The following is a 16,202-nucleotide window of genomic DNA, read 5'->3' on the forward strand; positions in this document are numbered from 1 at the left end:
ATAGACTGGTATTTGCACGGTGTTTTTAAATGTAAATAAATAAATGATTAATAAATAAATTATAATAAATACATTATCAATAAATGTAATAAACAAACTATAATAAATATATTCTAATAAATATATTATCAATAAATGTAATGAAGAAACTATAATAAATATATTATCAATGAATATAATAAACAAACTATAATAAATATATTATAATAAATGTAATAAACAAACTATAATAAATATATTATAATAAATATATTATCAATAAATATAATAAACAAACTATAATAAATATATTATCAATAAATAAATTATAATAAATATACTATTTAATAACCATTACTTAAATTAATGAAAGTATTTAGGAAAATAGAAATCGTGAGTGGTTTCGATAGCGCTTATTGCTATACCGTGGATTTCCATGTAAAATAAGAACGTTCCCCATTAATTTAGAAATGGAAATTAATTTCGTTCGGAGCACGATCGAAATGAATTACCTCGTTGCATGCAAGAAAGAGGAGCCAATTAAAAATTTCTTTTTTTAATAATTCTCGTTAAGTGGAAAATAACGCAATGATGTTTCTTTTTGATCTTGCTACCGTTCTTAAGTTGCCCTACCATAAACGCGCTAGTACAGTTAATAGCAAATTTATAATCAGCGAGTTACGTTCCAGTTACACGCGCAACTGAATCTCCATCTTTATGCACTGTAGCTACGTTTTCGTTTTCCTCGGGGTGAACGCAACAGAAGTGTCGTGAATTTTTAGAAAGTATTTAAAAATATTTAATTTTCAAAATGTTGTAAAGTTTAAAATTCGTAAAATTTTAAATATAGTAAAACTTAAAATATTGTGAAACTTAAAAGATTCTAAAATTTAAAATATTGCGAAGTTTAAAATACTTTAAAGTTTAAAATATTGCAAAATTTAAAATATCGTAAGGCTTAAAACATTGTAAAATAAAAAATGAAAAATTTGTAAATAACTAGAATCATATTTTCCTGTCAAAAATCACGGCCCGTTCGATGTTAATTCTCGCATGACGTAATTTTCGTTAGCGACGCTCGCATCGTCGCGGCCAAAAATAATTTCGGCATTGGCCGCCGTTCAGTTTTTACGATGGGTCCGGTGAAAGTGTGTACATAAATCTGTAGGGTGGAAAGAGATCGCGAAACCGCGATCAGCGCCAAGGAGTCTACGGTAGAACGTACAAGCCGAGGCGCGGTATATACAGGGTGTCCCAAAAATGTCTTGCAATCCGGAAATGGCGGGTTCCTCGGATCATTTGAAGCAGCTTCTTCCTTTGCAAAAATTTTCTCCGAGGCACCGTTAATGAGTTATTAACGAAAAACAATGACCAATAAGAATCGAGTACGGCTGGCGCGAGGCGGCCCAGCCAACCAGCGCACGAAGCCCAGTTCCGCTCATTGGCTCGGTCGCTTCGCGCCAGCTGAGCTCGCCTCTCATTGGTCACTGTTTTTCGTTAATAATTCGTTAATGGTGCCTCGGAGAAAATTTTTCTAAAGGAAAAAGTTGCTTCAAATGACCCGAGGAATCCGCCACTTTAGGATTGCGAAACATTTCTGGGACACCCTGTATACATACATAATCGCGAATGTAAATTCTCCGAGCGACTGGTTCGACGTTCATGGGAAAATTTATGCGTAACTTTATACAGAAAGAGAGCCGGCAGCTCCGTACAGTCTAGTTGCAGTTGTTGCAACCGGTCTTCGGTTCCCGTAACGGAGATCCCATACGATTATTTGAAATGTCGTTAGTGTCTTTACGTCACGTGCACGCGATCGCGAGAAGGACTTTCGTTCGTTCTATTTTTATCGCGGACTTGCGGATGCGGTTTGGTTATCAGAACGCGGAACTATTCTTTTTTCCATAACAATCTACACACTCGAGCGAATTTTCGATGAATAAATCGATCGATCCTTTTCATCGCGTACATAACCTACAATTTCGAAAAGTACGTATGTTTACGACGCGCGTTGTTCGTCGAATCGTTTGATCGTTTATCGAACATCGATTCAACGAATCGGCGCAGAACTTTTCTTCTCTTGTTTTTTTTCAATCGAGCTTCCGAAGTTTTTATCGTACTTTTTTTTTGGTTCTTCGAAGCATCTTAAGCCGTCGGAGAACGAAAATGCGTTTATTTTCGCAGCAATTTTCGGTTAAACAACGGATCGCAATTACGTTTTACAGTTAAACAGCGGATCACAATTAAGTTTTATCAGTAATTAGTCAAAATAGCGGATCGTAATTATGTTTTATCGCGTCTCCTTCGGCGACGAGTACGCGAGTGAAAAAACACAGTTAACAAAAGTGACTTGTTAAAGCAATTATTTTGTTCGATGCGCCTAAGAGTAAATATTAGTTTCTCTTTGTTTCGTGCCTTGTTTTTAGAATTTTCGTAACAGCAAACTATTACCGAATGTCATTTCGCGCGTCTAATTGTCACATTGCAATACATATAAATGTTATAATCTTTTTAATAGTAATCAATAATAATAGTAGTATAATTAGTAGTAATAACAGTAATAGTAGTATAATTAATAGTAATAATAGTAATAGTAATTAATAGTAATTAATAGCAGTTAATAGTAATCTCTATTTGGAATAATCGAATATGTGTTCTTGGAGGGGAATTTCGGCTACGAAAATTTGTCGAAGAAAAGTACGTTTCGACGATGTTTAACCAGTTTATACGACCCTTTTTTTCTAGTTTTACATTTTGGCGTTTTCATTTTTATTTTTACGGACAAAGATTTCTGTTTTCAAAGAAGGATCGATTAATCGTTGCGTCGCATCTAACGGAACACAAAATCGTTTTGCAGAAATGGGAGCACTTATGGGGCCTTCCAGTCGAAAGATCCCATTTTGGAGATCGAGAAGTCCGGCGACAAGGAAGGCGGAAACAACGAGCACGGGATTTCCGTGAATCATCCGACCTCGTAAGTTGAATAACCTTAATACATACACTCCCATCCGTTGGTTTCTTTGTCCTTCACCATCGGTTCGATTCGACGCCTGTGTTCTTCCAATGGTCCCGTCGAGGTTAAACGTTAAAACATTATTTTCGTTAACATACAATTACGTCACAAAATTGTGGATACACCTTTTAAAACGCGATAACCTTTTTCAAGCTGGACTAAGTGACTTCAACGTTTTATAGATGATAGCGAAACTAGTTTACCGGACGATGACCGAAATCCTTTTTCTAAATTTTGCTATTACTTGGAATGACAAAAAAATAAGTAAAATACTCTCGTTCTTTAACTTTTTCATCCGAGCCTTCGAATAATCAAAAATCTGAATAACAAAGATCGAGAAAAATCCTGTTCGGTTAATCGAGGTTCTACTGTACGAATAATCTGTCCCTTTTTTATCTCATACATAACCTACAATTTCAAAAAGTACGTCTGTTTACGACGCGCGTTGTTTGTCGAATCGTTTAATTGTTCATCCAATATTAATTTAACAGATCCGCAGAACTTCAACGAATAGAGCTTTTATTCCTATTTTATTTAAACAGATAATATATGGCAAATAAAATAACAAATAAAATAGCAAATAAAATAGCAAATAAAGTAGCAAATAAAATAAGAAATAAAATAAGAAATAAAATAGCAAATAAAATAGCAAATTCACCACGAATTCAATGTACGCGGACGATCGAATTAATCTATAGGGAACGAGAACAGTCCGCACGATATCTTTGTTACACAGACTGCATAGAAGGCCGTGTTTTACGATCTTTGCTCATACGCGATCATGCGTGTGTACGTTTGTGCGGGACTACGTCGTCAGGCGACTGCAGAGGATAGGTTCCGTTTTGCGGTTAAAACTCGCACGACACCGCCTACGGTCACTTTCTGTTGCTCATGAATACATATACATACATATGTATACTCGGCGTTATCCCTGCGAGCGTCTTGATTTGCTTACAGGACGTACGAAGAAATACAGGGTGTCCCAAAAATGTCTCGCAATCCGAAAGTAGGGGATTCCTGAGGTGATTCGAAGCAACTTTTTCCTTAGCAAAAATGCAATCCGTGGCTTCGTTTACGAGTTATTAATGAAAAACAGTGACCAATCAGAGGCGAGATCATTTGGCGCGAGACGGCCGAGCCAATGAGTGGAATTGGGCTCCGTGCACTCGTTGGCTGGGCCGCCGCGCGCCAGCCGAGCTCGCCTCTTATTGGTCAGTGTTTTTTTTTAACTCGTAAACGAAGCCTCGGAAAAAATTTTCACAAAGGAAAAAGTACTTCAAATGACCTCAGGAACCTCCCATTTCCGGATTGCGAGACATTTTCGGGACACCCTGTATAGGCGAGAACCGTGCTTACAGAGGAATCGAATTCAGTAAAGAGATATCGATAAAATCGGATCCAATGATATCATATATATATATATATATATAACGTTATATTGATACCAATCAACTGTGTTATTTTTCTTTTGTTTTTATTATCGTGACCTTTCGAGTATCGGACCAGATTTATTCGTTATACATATAGAGTGCTCAAGCGTAAGCATTAAATAGTAATTAAATTGCGATAGCATTAAATATTAATTTTTGATATTTATAGTAATATTTTATATTTATATATTTCAACTTATTTTGATATTTTTCTCCTTTTCTTTTTGTTTCTCTTTTTTTCCTTTTTTCTCTTTGTTTGCACTTATTGCTATATAAAGTCTTCTTCTGTAGCAATAACAGAAAGGGGCTTTCTATTCGCATACATGAATAAATTATTATTATTGTTATGATTATTATTATTATTGTTATTATTATTAGTCAACCGTTTGCACATCTGAAAAATCATTGTAGAAGTATTCGAGTGACTCATCCTTTTCTCCTAGTATTCTATAAATTATTTCAGTAAAAATAGATTTACGTGAAAGAGGAATTTCATTCGAAGAACGAACTTGCAACAATCTCGCGCCAGCTATGAATAAATACATTATTTATAACGCCAAGATAAGAATATCATTTTCCTTGCAAAGAAAGAAGTCATTTTTTAAAAATAGTATTTCGTATAACATTTTGTACAATGTAGTGGAAATACTGAAACAATTGTTATAATTTCTCTGATCGTTTAATTATCCTCGAAGACTGTTTGGGAAATTCCTTCGAATAGATTCCTTCGTGATTGGCTGATCTTCGTTACTGCAACGCGATTATGCAACGGCTTCATAGTCGAAGATATCGTGAAATATTTTGATGGATTATTGTACGCTGTTTTTTATTTTCCTTATTATCGAATTTGATTTTTTTTTAAGCTTTCGCTGCGACTGCACGTTCCTTCTACGTTCACTGAATAATATTATTTTTAATACGAAATGTTATAAAAGTTCAACGTTAAAAATGTTATAAACATTAGCGTTAAACGTGTTATTAAAATTAGTGTTATAAAAATTAGTGTAAAAATGTTAGAAAAATTATTGTAAAAATATTATAAAAATCACTGTAAAAATGTTATAAAAAAAGATTCTTTATTTTTTGATAATTTATTTTCTGCTCGACTTTCAGCACTTCGTGTGTGCGAAAAAATGTCAATTTTTATGCAAAAGAAAAAAAGAATAAGAACGGGACACGTTCGTGGATCTTTTTCCGCGTTACGCACGAAGTCAGAGAGTGCAGAAAGGAAGGAAGCAATTTGGCGAATCGCGACGTTGCTATTCATCAGGATCATCGTAATTTTCCGTGCGCGGTGGTGTTTATTTTCCGAGAATAGCGTTTCCTTCTTCTCCGTCCGTCCTCTTTGTCCCGCTTAAAAGCATCCGGATAATTCGTAGATTTATCTTTCCTCCGAAGCTGCTTGCTTGCGAACGGATCGTACAGGTATCGGCGATTTTTCTTACGGCGCGCCGTAATTGTCGCGAGAGTAATTAAAGCACAGTGCTTGTCGGGACCTTGAGGTATCGCGCGGCACGGAACAATTCAGCCTCGAATTCCGTTCGCTGGAACATAATTTAACACCTCGATTAACATGCCGGCCGTGAATGAACGGCGGTACAAGTTTCCCTATTGCGATTGGAAAAACGATTTTATTGGTATTTACGCAATTTTATGTAGGTTATTTTATTGGTAGAAGCTGTAAGAAACGAGGTCGAGTCGTGCGAGATTGAATATTAATTAAAGACAAAAAAATAGATCATTATTCCTTATAGAGGGTTCGATAAAAAGTGTAATTGGTTTCAGATTGGAATTTGATTGAAGATATTGAATTTGACATTGAGTTGTGATTACACTTAGATTTTATTGTTCGATGATTAATCGCGATTTTAAGACTACTTTATCTTACTAAAGATATTATTGAACTGAATTTTATTAAAGATATTATTGAATTCGAAATAGAACGAATATTGAGAGTCGTAGTTCCACTTTTACTATAAGACTACAATTTTACTATCAGATAATTTATAGCGATTTTTAACTCTACGTTTGTTTATTTCATTTATAACATTTTATTTCGTTGCATAATCAAATGTAAAATGTCCTATCTTTCGCAGTAATTTTACGAACAATTTTTATCATTACCACTCATGAATTTTTCATGATTTCGATCATTGTCGAGGAAGAAATCCGACAGAAAATCTATCGCTGAAAGCCGGACATTTCAGCGGTTACTATGTACAGTAGGAAAAGTAATGCGCGCGCATATATAACCCTCCCCTCTCCTCCCGTTGTTCTTCTTGTCGGGAACTGTGAATTATGGGACAGACGAAACAGCCCGATTTTTGAATAACACACCGTCGGCCATCGTCGACCATCGTTGGCACACTCGTACGGCGACTTAACGCCGGTTTATGCATGACGGTCACGTGGCGAAGTAATTTCCTTCATTTGCGTGCACGCGCAACATTAATGGAAATCACAATATGAAACAATTCGCAGGAATGTAAATGCCACGCACATTAAATACGAAACGTCGCGTCGCTGGTGGAGCGTTCTTCAACCACTCAGACGTATGCATTTTCACCAATTCGTGGATCGACGGCAGTAAAGTGGCGAATCTGCATAGCCTGCGTCATTTGGGATGCCAATCTTAAACTTGTTTAATGCCCCGAAATTAGTTTACACTGCAACTGTTTAATCCAACGACTTAAATTTTGATGGGCCGAAAATGATTCGTTGAAACTGGAAACTGCGTTGGTTGTTATTACTTATTGTAATTGTTGCAGCAAATTTCTATTTTGTATAATAATTCATACTCTTCTCAGAAATTTTATGCAGTTCGTTATAACAGCGTTATTATTATTTATAAATATAATTATAAATTCCTAGCATGGAAAAATTTTTGTTAAAAATTGGCCATCTTTGATCGACGATAACTCCGCGAAAAATCATCGTACGATAATGATCTTCCTTTCAAATTAAAGCTTGAAACCTCTACTTCAAGATCCCGTCGCTCAATTTTTAGTTCAACTCATATTCGCCACTGTAATCCTTTAAATGTGACGCCACGTCATATCGAAAATGGTCATGTTTGTCGTATCGAAAATTGTCGAGTTTGACGAAATGCACGGTCTCGGTAAAATTTTTCTCAGGAATGTCGTAGGATAAAGGTCGATTCTTCCCCTTTAATTTAGAAAAAACGGAACGTGACTGCGATCTTTCTTCGCAAAGTTACAGCACTTTAAAAGTAACCCTTGCACGTTTGTCACGTACCGTCGGCATTTGAGAGATTTACAGCGGCGAGGGCATGTTAAACATAAAATCGAGAAACAATGTCTTAAAGTAGAAGTTTCAAGCTTTAATTTAAAAAAAGAGTCATCATTCTACGACGATTTTTCACGGAATTATCGTCGGCGAAAGTTGGCCAATGTTTATCCATTTGCCTACGCTATCATTCGTTTGGGCAAGTTTGTCTTCGCAGTTTACATCGAACCGTACTGAAAAAAATGCTATAGATTTCGATAAATTGTACAAACATATATTTTCAGCGACGGTGCTCGTCGGAATGATTGTTTGTGCCGAGCATGATTAACGAGCAACATTGAAACGCAGCCCCTTCTCGCAGCCTCGAAAACCGAAGACGATTCTCGAAATAAATATTTTGGCATTAGTTCTCATCGGTTCGCGTAATTTCCACATTTAACTCATTTAGTGAATCGCCCGTGACGCAGGGATATTAGTAGTATTTTAATCGATTACACAATTACGAGTTTCATTGAAACGTCAATTTGCAAAAATAACAGACAACGGATTGCCCGGAGCAGACGCACCGGCGTCCATTTTTGCTCTCTCAATCGCAGACATTTTAACGAACTTAGAATCCCATGTAAATATATCTGCACGTTTCGATGAGACTCTAGCCAATATCTAGACAGAAATCTATTCGGTGCTTAAATGTAGAAGTTAGCAGAATCGTTAATGCGACACTGTAACTTTTCAATAAAATTTTCAGCATGCAGTGAAAATAACAATAAAACAAACACGAATTTTTTAATTTCTTTTGTCATTCCAAGTATGTACAGCGAAATTGAAATAAATAAGACTTTCTGTCTTTGAAAGAATATTTCAATAATTTAGTCCAATTTGAAAAAAAGGTTATACCGTTCCTCAAGTGTCCTTGAGTATATTCCACTTACTTGCCAGATAAAAGACCTTTTAGTTTCTAATGATCAACAATTTGCATGATGCAATGATCAATTTGTGACCATTTATACCACTCAAAAGTATCTGCACTAACATCATTGTCTAAACGTATTTCAAGCAGTTTAAGATAAAAAATAAATATTTAGCATACAGCATGTGTAGCACAGCATGTATGAATTGAAAAATAAAGGTGTAAAAAATAGAGAGAGAGAGAGAGAGAGAGAGAGAGAAAGACTGAAGTAATTCACAATATAAATTATTACAAATTATTGACTATAATGACTAAATAAAAATAAATAAAATAAAAATTGTACTTGCGAATTGCAGCAATCTGTTGCCAGGCAGAAACTTCTTTCTTCCTCTAACAATTTTAATAACTTGAAAATAGTACAACGACGCTCTTAAATTCTTCTAATCTGTCTACTGTTTTAAATTCTATCTATTTTCGTCTTAAACGCATAAAATCCGCAGTCTATTAATCATAAAGAAAACGAAGCTTTAAATTAATAAAATCATTTTTAAATAAGCGGAAATAAATAAATAAATAAAATTACATTTGTCCTTCTCTCAAATTGTCCATTTTAGTTTCCAAGCCGAGCTTTCGTCTCCTTTCTCAATTAGGAAGAATTTACTGTATTCAAAATGACCGGCACCTAATTTCTCCTTTTACGATTGCTGATATTACGAAAATGCATCTATAAGAATTATTTCGATAAATCTTTTCCTTCGAACGTATACTGCAATAGAGATTGTGCAAAGTTTTTAAATAAATCCAATCCTGGCATTGCTATAAAACAATGCGCATAAGTCGCGTTTAGGGTTCGATAGTTCTAGTGTTAACTAAGGTTATGTCACGTGTATCGCGTACATCTCTGGTGAAATCTTCAATCTATTCTTCGAGTGACATATCTCGGACTTATTTGTAACGAAATCCCGTCCGCTATTATTTCCGTCGTGCACTTCTATTTCCGATCGGTCCTCTCGCACGAAGAACGATCGTGCTCGCGGACGGTTTAACGGTGGCCTACGGATTAGCCAGTGACTACACCGCGGACACGTGTTTATTCGAGACACGAACTCGCGGTGAACGGGTGAACGGGGCGCGGCAGCGGCGACGGCGGCGGCGGCACCGCCGAGAGTTTTCAAACTCGGTCGGGCAGGTTCATTCGCCGGTGATTTTAAATTAGCTCGCGCGATGGGACAGGGGAATGCTTGGAAAATTCGTTGTTAGCTATGCGCCGCGGGCCTTTGTGCTGTCGAATTGTTACGCGGACTCTGTCTCTCCCATGCTTCGAATAACATTCGATTTAAAAATGAACCGCGCGAAAAACCGTTCGATTCCTTGACCCCGATTTTTACGTTCCGAGAAATCGAGTTTCTTATGGTTTGTCTTGGAAAATTACGATTTTCCGTACATCTAAGCTACCTAATAATTTCGGGATAATTTGAATGATAATTTCGTAATAATTTGAGTAATAATTTCGTATTAATTTAAGTAATAATTTCGTAATAATTTGAGTATTAATTTCTTAATAGTTTAAGTAATAATTTAAGTAATAATTTTGTATTAATTTCGTAATAATTTAAGTAATAATTTCATAATAATTTGAGTAATAATTTCGTAATAAGCAATAATTTAAGTAATAATTTCGTAATAATTTAAATAATAATTTCGTAATAATTTGAGTAAGAAATTCATAATAATTTGAGTAATAATTTTGTAATAAGCAATAATTTAAGTACTAATTTCGTAATAATTTAAATAATAATTTCGTAATAATTTGAATAAGAATTTCGTAATAATTTAAATAATAATTTCGTAATAATTTGAGTAAGAATTTCGTAATAATTTCAGTATTAATTTCGTAATAATTTCAGTATTAATTTCGTAATAATTTCAGTAATAATTTCGAGCAAATTAATGCGAAATTCAAGGTACAGCTGCTGCTCCTTTAAGCAGTAATGTCCAACAAGTAGAACTTTGTATTGTTGCGTTGTTTTTCGTGTCACATCTACTTGAACACGCTGTAGTTGTAATGTATCAGTGTAGCAATCTACTCATGGTCGATGGAATTATTACAGGTATTTAGAAACAATGATGCACCTGTTCAAAGGTAACGTCGGCTCGGGTATATTTGCGTTGGGGGATGGATTCAAGCATGCCGGATTACTGCTGGCTCCGCCGCTTACGATCTTCCTAGGGGTGATTTGTGTTCACGCGCAACACGTTCTCGTAAGTAGCCCGAACGTCGAAATGACTTCGCTAATAATTATACACCGGCCAAAATAGAACCTCGATTCCCGCCGTGCAATTTATTAGGTCCTTGACGCATGAAATGCGTCTGACTTTTATGATAGCAATATAATATAAGCAATATAATTTATTTCATTCTACTTAATTGTTGCGCGATATCATTCCCGTTTCAAATCATTTCATCTGCATTTCTATGTATCAAAGATCTATCGTGATTTTAAATGTCCAGTTAAATCTCTACGAGAAATATATTAAAATTTTAATTTCTAGTCAAATTTCTATTCAAAATATTCTACAATTTTTATTTCTCGTCAAATCTCTGTTCTAAATACAGGGTGACCCAAAAATGTCTCGCAATCTGAAAGTGGCGGGTTCCTCGGGTCATTTGAAACAACTTTTTCCTTTACAAAAATTTTCTCCGAGGCACCGTTAACGAGTTATTAACGAAAAACAGTGACCAATGAGAGGCGAGCATGACTGACGCCCCGCCCTCGCGACCGCTGCGCCGACGGACGGCGTGACGCGGCATTGGCCGCGAGAGCGAAGCGCCGGCCGCGCTCGTTCTCCGAATGATCGCCGCTTTGTGCGCTCGTTGGCTCGGCCGCCTCGCGCTGGTCGAGCTCGCTTCTCATTGGTCACTGTCTTTCGCTAATAACTCGTTAACGGTGCCTCGGAGAAAATTTTTGTAAAGGAAGAAGTTACTTGAAATGATCCGAAGAACCAGCCATTTCTGGATTGCGGGACATTTTTCGGACACCCTGTATATTAAAATATAAATTCCTATGAAAAACGCCGGTGCACAGCGTTCGACGCAGAGTCGTGCTTGAATTACAATTGAATTACTTCAATTACATCATAATTCAAACGCGTTGTATTCGAGTGATTAAAATAATCAGCAATTGAATTAATTGTAAGGGTTGAAAACACGCAATTAGAATCGCAACGTAGCGTTGAATCGCTCTGTAATTCAAATACGATGATAGTGAAATCGCGAAATTGAATGCGCAATGTACTCGACGTCGCATAACTCTGGGCTGGTACGACGAAATAAAACTATTCGATAATTGTCGCAGCTGAAATGCAACGCGGAGGTGACGCGGCGAGTGAACGATCCGACGGCCACGTCTGGATTCGCCGGTACTGTGGAAATGTGCTTCGCCACCGGCCCTCTGTCACTCCGAAAATACTCCGTGTTTATGAGGTTTGTATGTGTGTCAGAGAAAGATGAAATAGGAATCCCATCGACTGTTTGTTTAGCATCATACCGAAATCCGCTTGACGCGTCGCGCCGCGTCGCGACCAGGGACTAATTTCAAACGGGAAACAAATAGAGGAGCCGTTGAACCAAGTTGTTGTTTCGGCAACACTTTAAACAGTTCTTCGGAACAGCCGTTTCGGCTGTTTCCTTATCTGTCTCAAGCGACGTATGAATCAATTATTTTTAAGCGATTATCGTTACGATATTATTATTATTATTATGACCTTTCAATATTTCAAGGTTATTTCAGACATCTCGGACCGGTTTTAGTATTGTTTTCGAAGATGAAAAGTTTAGTATTGTTAAATAGATTTCTACTTCTTTGTTAATTTATCAGATCGAGCAAGCTTAAATGTTATTTCGTTTCCGTTGTTGCACAAATTTGTTTTCTTTGCTCGTCAAAAGTTTAATATTATTTTAAATTCATTTCCAATTTATTTTGTTAATTTATTAGATCGTGCAAGCTAATTTTATTTCGTTTCCGTTATTGTTTCCGAAGATGAAAAGTTTAGTATTGTTAAATTGATTCCTAATTCTTTGTTAATTTATCAGATCAAGCAAACTAAAATTTTATTTCGTTACCGTCGTTGCACAAATTTGTTTTCTTCGCTCGTCAAAAATTTAATATTATTTTAAATTCATTTCCAATTTGTTTTGTTAATTTATTAGATCGTGCTAGCTAATTTTATTTTGTTTCCATTGTTGTATTTTGATCCCCTCCTTCGTCAAAAGATTGATATTATTAAATTCATTTCCAATTTATTTTGTTAATTTATTAGATCGTGCAAGCTAATTTTATTTTGTTTCTGTTGTTGTACTTTGATCCCCTTCTTCGTAAAAAGATTGATATTATTACATTCATTTCCAATTCTTCGTTGATTTATTCGAATTTCGTTTCGTTTCATTGTCGCGCAAATTCGATTACTCAAATTTTCATTTACATCGCGATCACAATTTACATTATCGTTCGTCCGTTTGTTCCAGAAAAATGGTTAATATATTTTTATGTGTCACGCAACTCGGATTTTGCTGCGTTTATTTCGTTTTCATTGGCACGAATATGAAGCAGGTGAGTTTACAATCATTGTTGTCATTTTATTATTAGATTCATTCAAGAATTTAGGGAGAATATATCTAATCTTAGACACGGACTAAATATTAACGTGAAATTTATATATATATTAATAATATATATTTATATTATATTAAAGCTATAAAGCTTTATTATATTGTATTAAATTATATTAAATATATATAATTAAAGCTATATAAAGCTTTAATTAAATATATTTAATATAATATAATCGATATAATCTTCGAAGTCCCGCTAGAATAACATAATCTGCGTGTCTCTGTACAACTGCTAATTCCGGCGCGTACTTTTCTGCTTGGTCGTCAAATAAACTGTAACAACTAGAACGATGTAACAACTCAAAATCGACTACATATAACAAATTGCAAAATTAACGAGCACTACTAATCGACGTGCACTACTAATTTTAAAATTTTCGTCGCAGGTGTTGGACGTGTACGGGATCCAGTTGGACGTCCATCAACACATGGCTGTGGTCCTGATCCCCATAATGCTGAGCACGTGGATCAGGAATCTGAAATACCTCGTGCCGGTCTCGTCGCTGGCGAATTTTCTAGTGATCGCTGGCTACGTCGCCACCATGTACATAATGTGCCACGATCTGCCGCCGATCCGCGAGAGGGATTACGTGGCCCAGTGGCACGATCTCCCCCTGTTCTTCGGCACTGTGATATATTCTTTCGAGGGTATCACGCTGGTAAGGCGCCTACACACACCGTTTTCCCTCGCATTTATGTAACGCTTATTTTGGCAACCGGCCGTTTTCGTCGCGAGTCTGTCCTACAGTCATCCGACTTGTCCGAGCTTTCCGACGCGTTCGTTCCCGGTGACGTCGACGCGCAGCGCCCCTCGTTAAGGTTAGGACACTTTTCGAAACGCGATAGCATTTTTAGAACCAGACCGAACGACTTGAGAAACGAGAGTCTTTTATTTGGTTTTGTTCTTCAAGTATTAGTAGTTAACAAAATGGTTTAGTAATTGTTTAGTATACTAGTCACAATATTATCTAAAAGAAAATTTTAATCGTTTATTCTAATTTTAAAAAGTGTAAATATTAATAGGAGTCATCGTTTGTATGGTGCTCGCTTTGTACAATTTTTTAAAAAATAAGCTATTGATGCAGAGCGAAATATTATCCGGATGACTGATAAGAGAGAGAAATGCTGATCGGATAAAAATTTAACTAGATTAACAGTTGCTCGAGTAAGATTTTAATCGAATAAGATTGTATTCTTATTAAGTAATATTATTTAAAATAGTAGGTATTAATAATAGGTATAATATAGGTATAATATACAGGGTGTCTGAAAAATGTCTCGCAATCCGAAAGTGGCGGGTACCTCAGGTCATATAAAGCAACTTTTTCCTTTACAAAAATTTTCTCCGAGGCACCGTTAACGAGTTATTAACGAAAAACAGTGACTAATGAGAGGCGAGCATGACTGACGCCCCGCCCTCGCGACCGCTGCGCCGACGGACGGACTTCTTCCTTTTTGTAAAGGAAGTCAAATGATCCGAGGAAACCGTCATTTCCGGATTGCGAGACATTTTTGAGACACCCTGTATATAATATAGGTATAATATAGGTATAATATAGGTATAATATAGGTATAATATAGAGGTTTAATATAATATAATAGGTATTAAAGTTTTACTATTATTTTTTAATAATGATAAATTGATATTAATTAAAATATTATTATTATAATTTAAAGTTTATTTAAAATTGAAAGTAATTATTGAACCCGAACGAATGATCGTTGTCGTTTGGTTTCAGGTGTTGCCCCTGAAGGATGAGATGAAGAAACCGAGTAATTTCAGTAAGCCGTTTGGAGTCTTAAATGTCGGTATGGTCATTGTGGGCGCCATGTTCGTCGCGATGGGTTTCATATCGTATTTAAAATATGGCGACACGGTTGCTGGATCGGTCACGTTAAATCTCGAGTCGAAAGAAGTGTGAGTATGCAAATCCATTTACCAAATTTCTCTCTCTATCTTTTTATCTTTTTTTCTCTCAACATATATACTTTACTTTTACTCAATCTAGATCAATCTTTTTCATATCGATATTTTAATTACAAATGTTAATCATTCGCTAAATATACATGTACATATATATGTATGTACAGGGTGTATATGTATACAGGGTCGAGAGCATTTAATACAGGTCACCTGAATAACTCGTTTGTCTTCAACGATAGAGAAAAAAGTTCCAGACGAAAGTGGCTCGATGTCGAAGGGCAGATAATATGATGACAATGATTTTGTGATGGCTGGAGGCGTAGAGGACACACGAAGGACAAATGTATTTTTTGAAACACAGAACGGTATAATTTCATTCCAGAATCTTATTCTACCTAGAAAAAGAAGTAACTTCTGTCTGAAGCATTTCTTTCTTGTAGGAGCTTTAGTTTTTATGGTATCCAGGCGTATCATTAAAGAGATAGGTTTGACCTTGGTATGTCCTCTACGCCTGCAGCCGCCACAAAAATTATTGTCAACGTATCAAGTGCTCCTTGGAAGCCGAGCAACTTTTTTCCTGCAATGTTTTCCCTATTGTTGAAGAGAAATGAGTTATTCCAGTGACCTGTTTTAAATTGCCCATCTTGTATATTTAATATTGTACAAGCAAACTCGCGTTCAACGATACGAGGAGAAATTTCGTCGCCGTATTTCTTTCTGTGAATTCCTGAACGCTGTAAACATTTGGCAAGTGATTAAGCAAAACTCAAGGATTAGAAGCACAATGGTTTTTTATGTATTGATGTTAAATGGACATCGCTTTTGCCGACTCTACAGTAGATTATTGTTGTGCGTCCAGGTGATAAATCGTTCTGCGTCACGAATTGTCAAAATTCTGTCAAACAAATCAAAACTGATACTGAAAAATAACGAGACGCAAACGTAGTTAAGAGAATACTCTTTGTAACATAATTTTCTGTTGCATACGAAGGGTGGATGGAAAAATCGTCGTCGTGCATTCAAGGTTT

The 16,202-nt window shown here is 35.9% G+C and overlaps 1 protein-coding gene across 5 annotated transcripts in view; it reads left to right on the forward strand.

Moving 5' to 3' along the window:
* The window catches only part of LOC143262930 (proton-coupled amino acid transporter-like protein acs), a 58,730-nt gene that overhangs the window by 35,165 nt on the left and 7,363 nt on the right, over window positions 1–16,202 (forward strand). For 3 of the 5 annotated variants that reach the window (XM_076528288.1, XM_076528285.1, XM_076528287.1), the window contains exons 3-9: window positions 2,837–2,953; window positions 10,690–10,840; window positions 11,935–12,062; window positions 13,104–13,188; window positions 13,637–13,909; window positions 14,990–15,168; window positions 16,166–16,198. In XM_076528288.1, coding sequence (XP_076384403.1) covers window positions 2,837–2,953; window positions 10,690–10,840; window positions 11,935–12,062; window positions 13,104–13,188; window positions 13,637–13,909; window positions 14,990–15,168; window positions 16,166–16,198 — 966 coding nt within the window. The remainder of the gene's footprint in view (window positions 1–2,836; window positions 2,954–10,689; window positions 10,841–11,934; window positions 12,063–13,103; window positions 13,189–13,636; window positions 13,910–14,989; window positions 15,169–16,165; window positions 16,199–16,202) is intronic. The other 2 variants (XM_076528286.1, XM_076528289.1) reach the window with 1 other exon arrangement.

The sequence above is a fragment of the Megalopta genalis genome, unplaced genomic scaffold (genome assembly GCF_051020955.1).
Source record: "Megalopta genalis isolate 19385.01 unplaced genomic scaffold, iyMegGena1_principal scaffold0250, whole genome shotgun sequence".
NCBI classification, from domain to species: domain Eukaryota; kingdom Metazoa; phylum Arthropoda; class Insecta; order Hymenoptera; family Halictidae; genus Megalopta; species Megalopta genalis.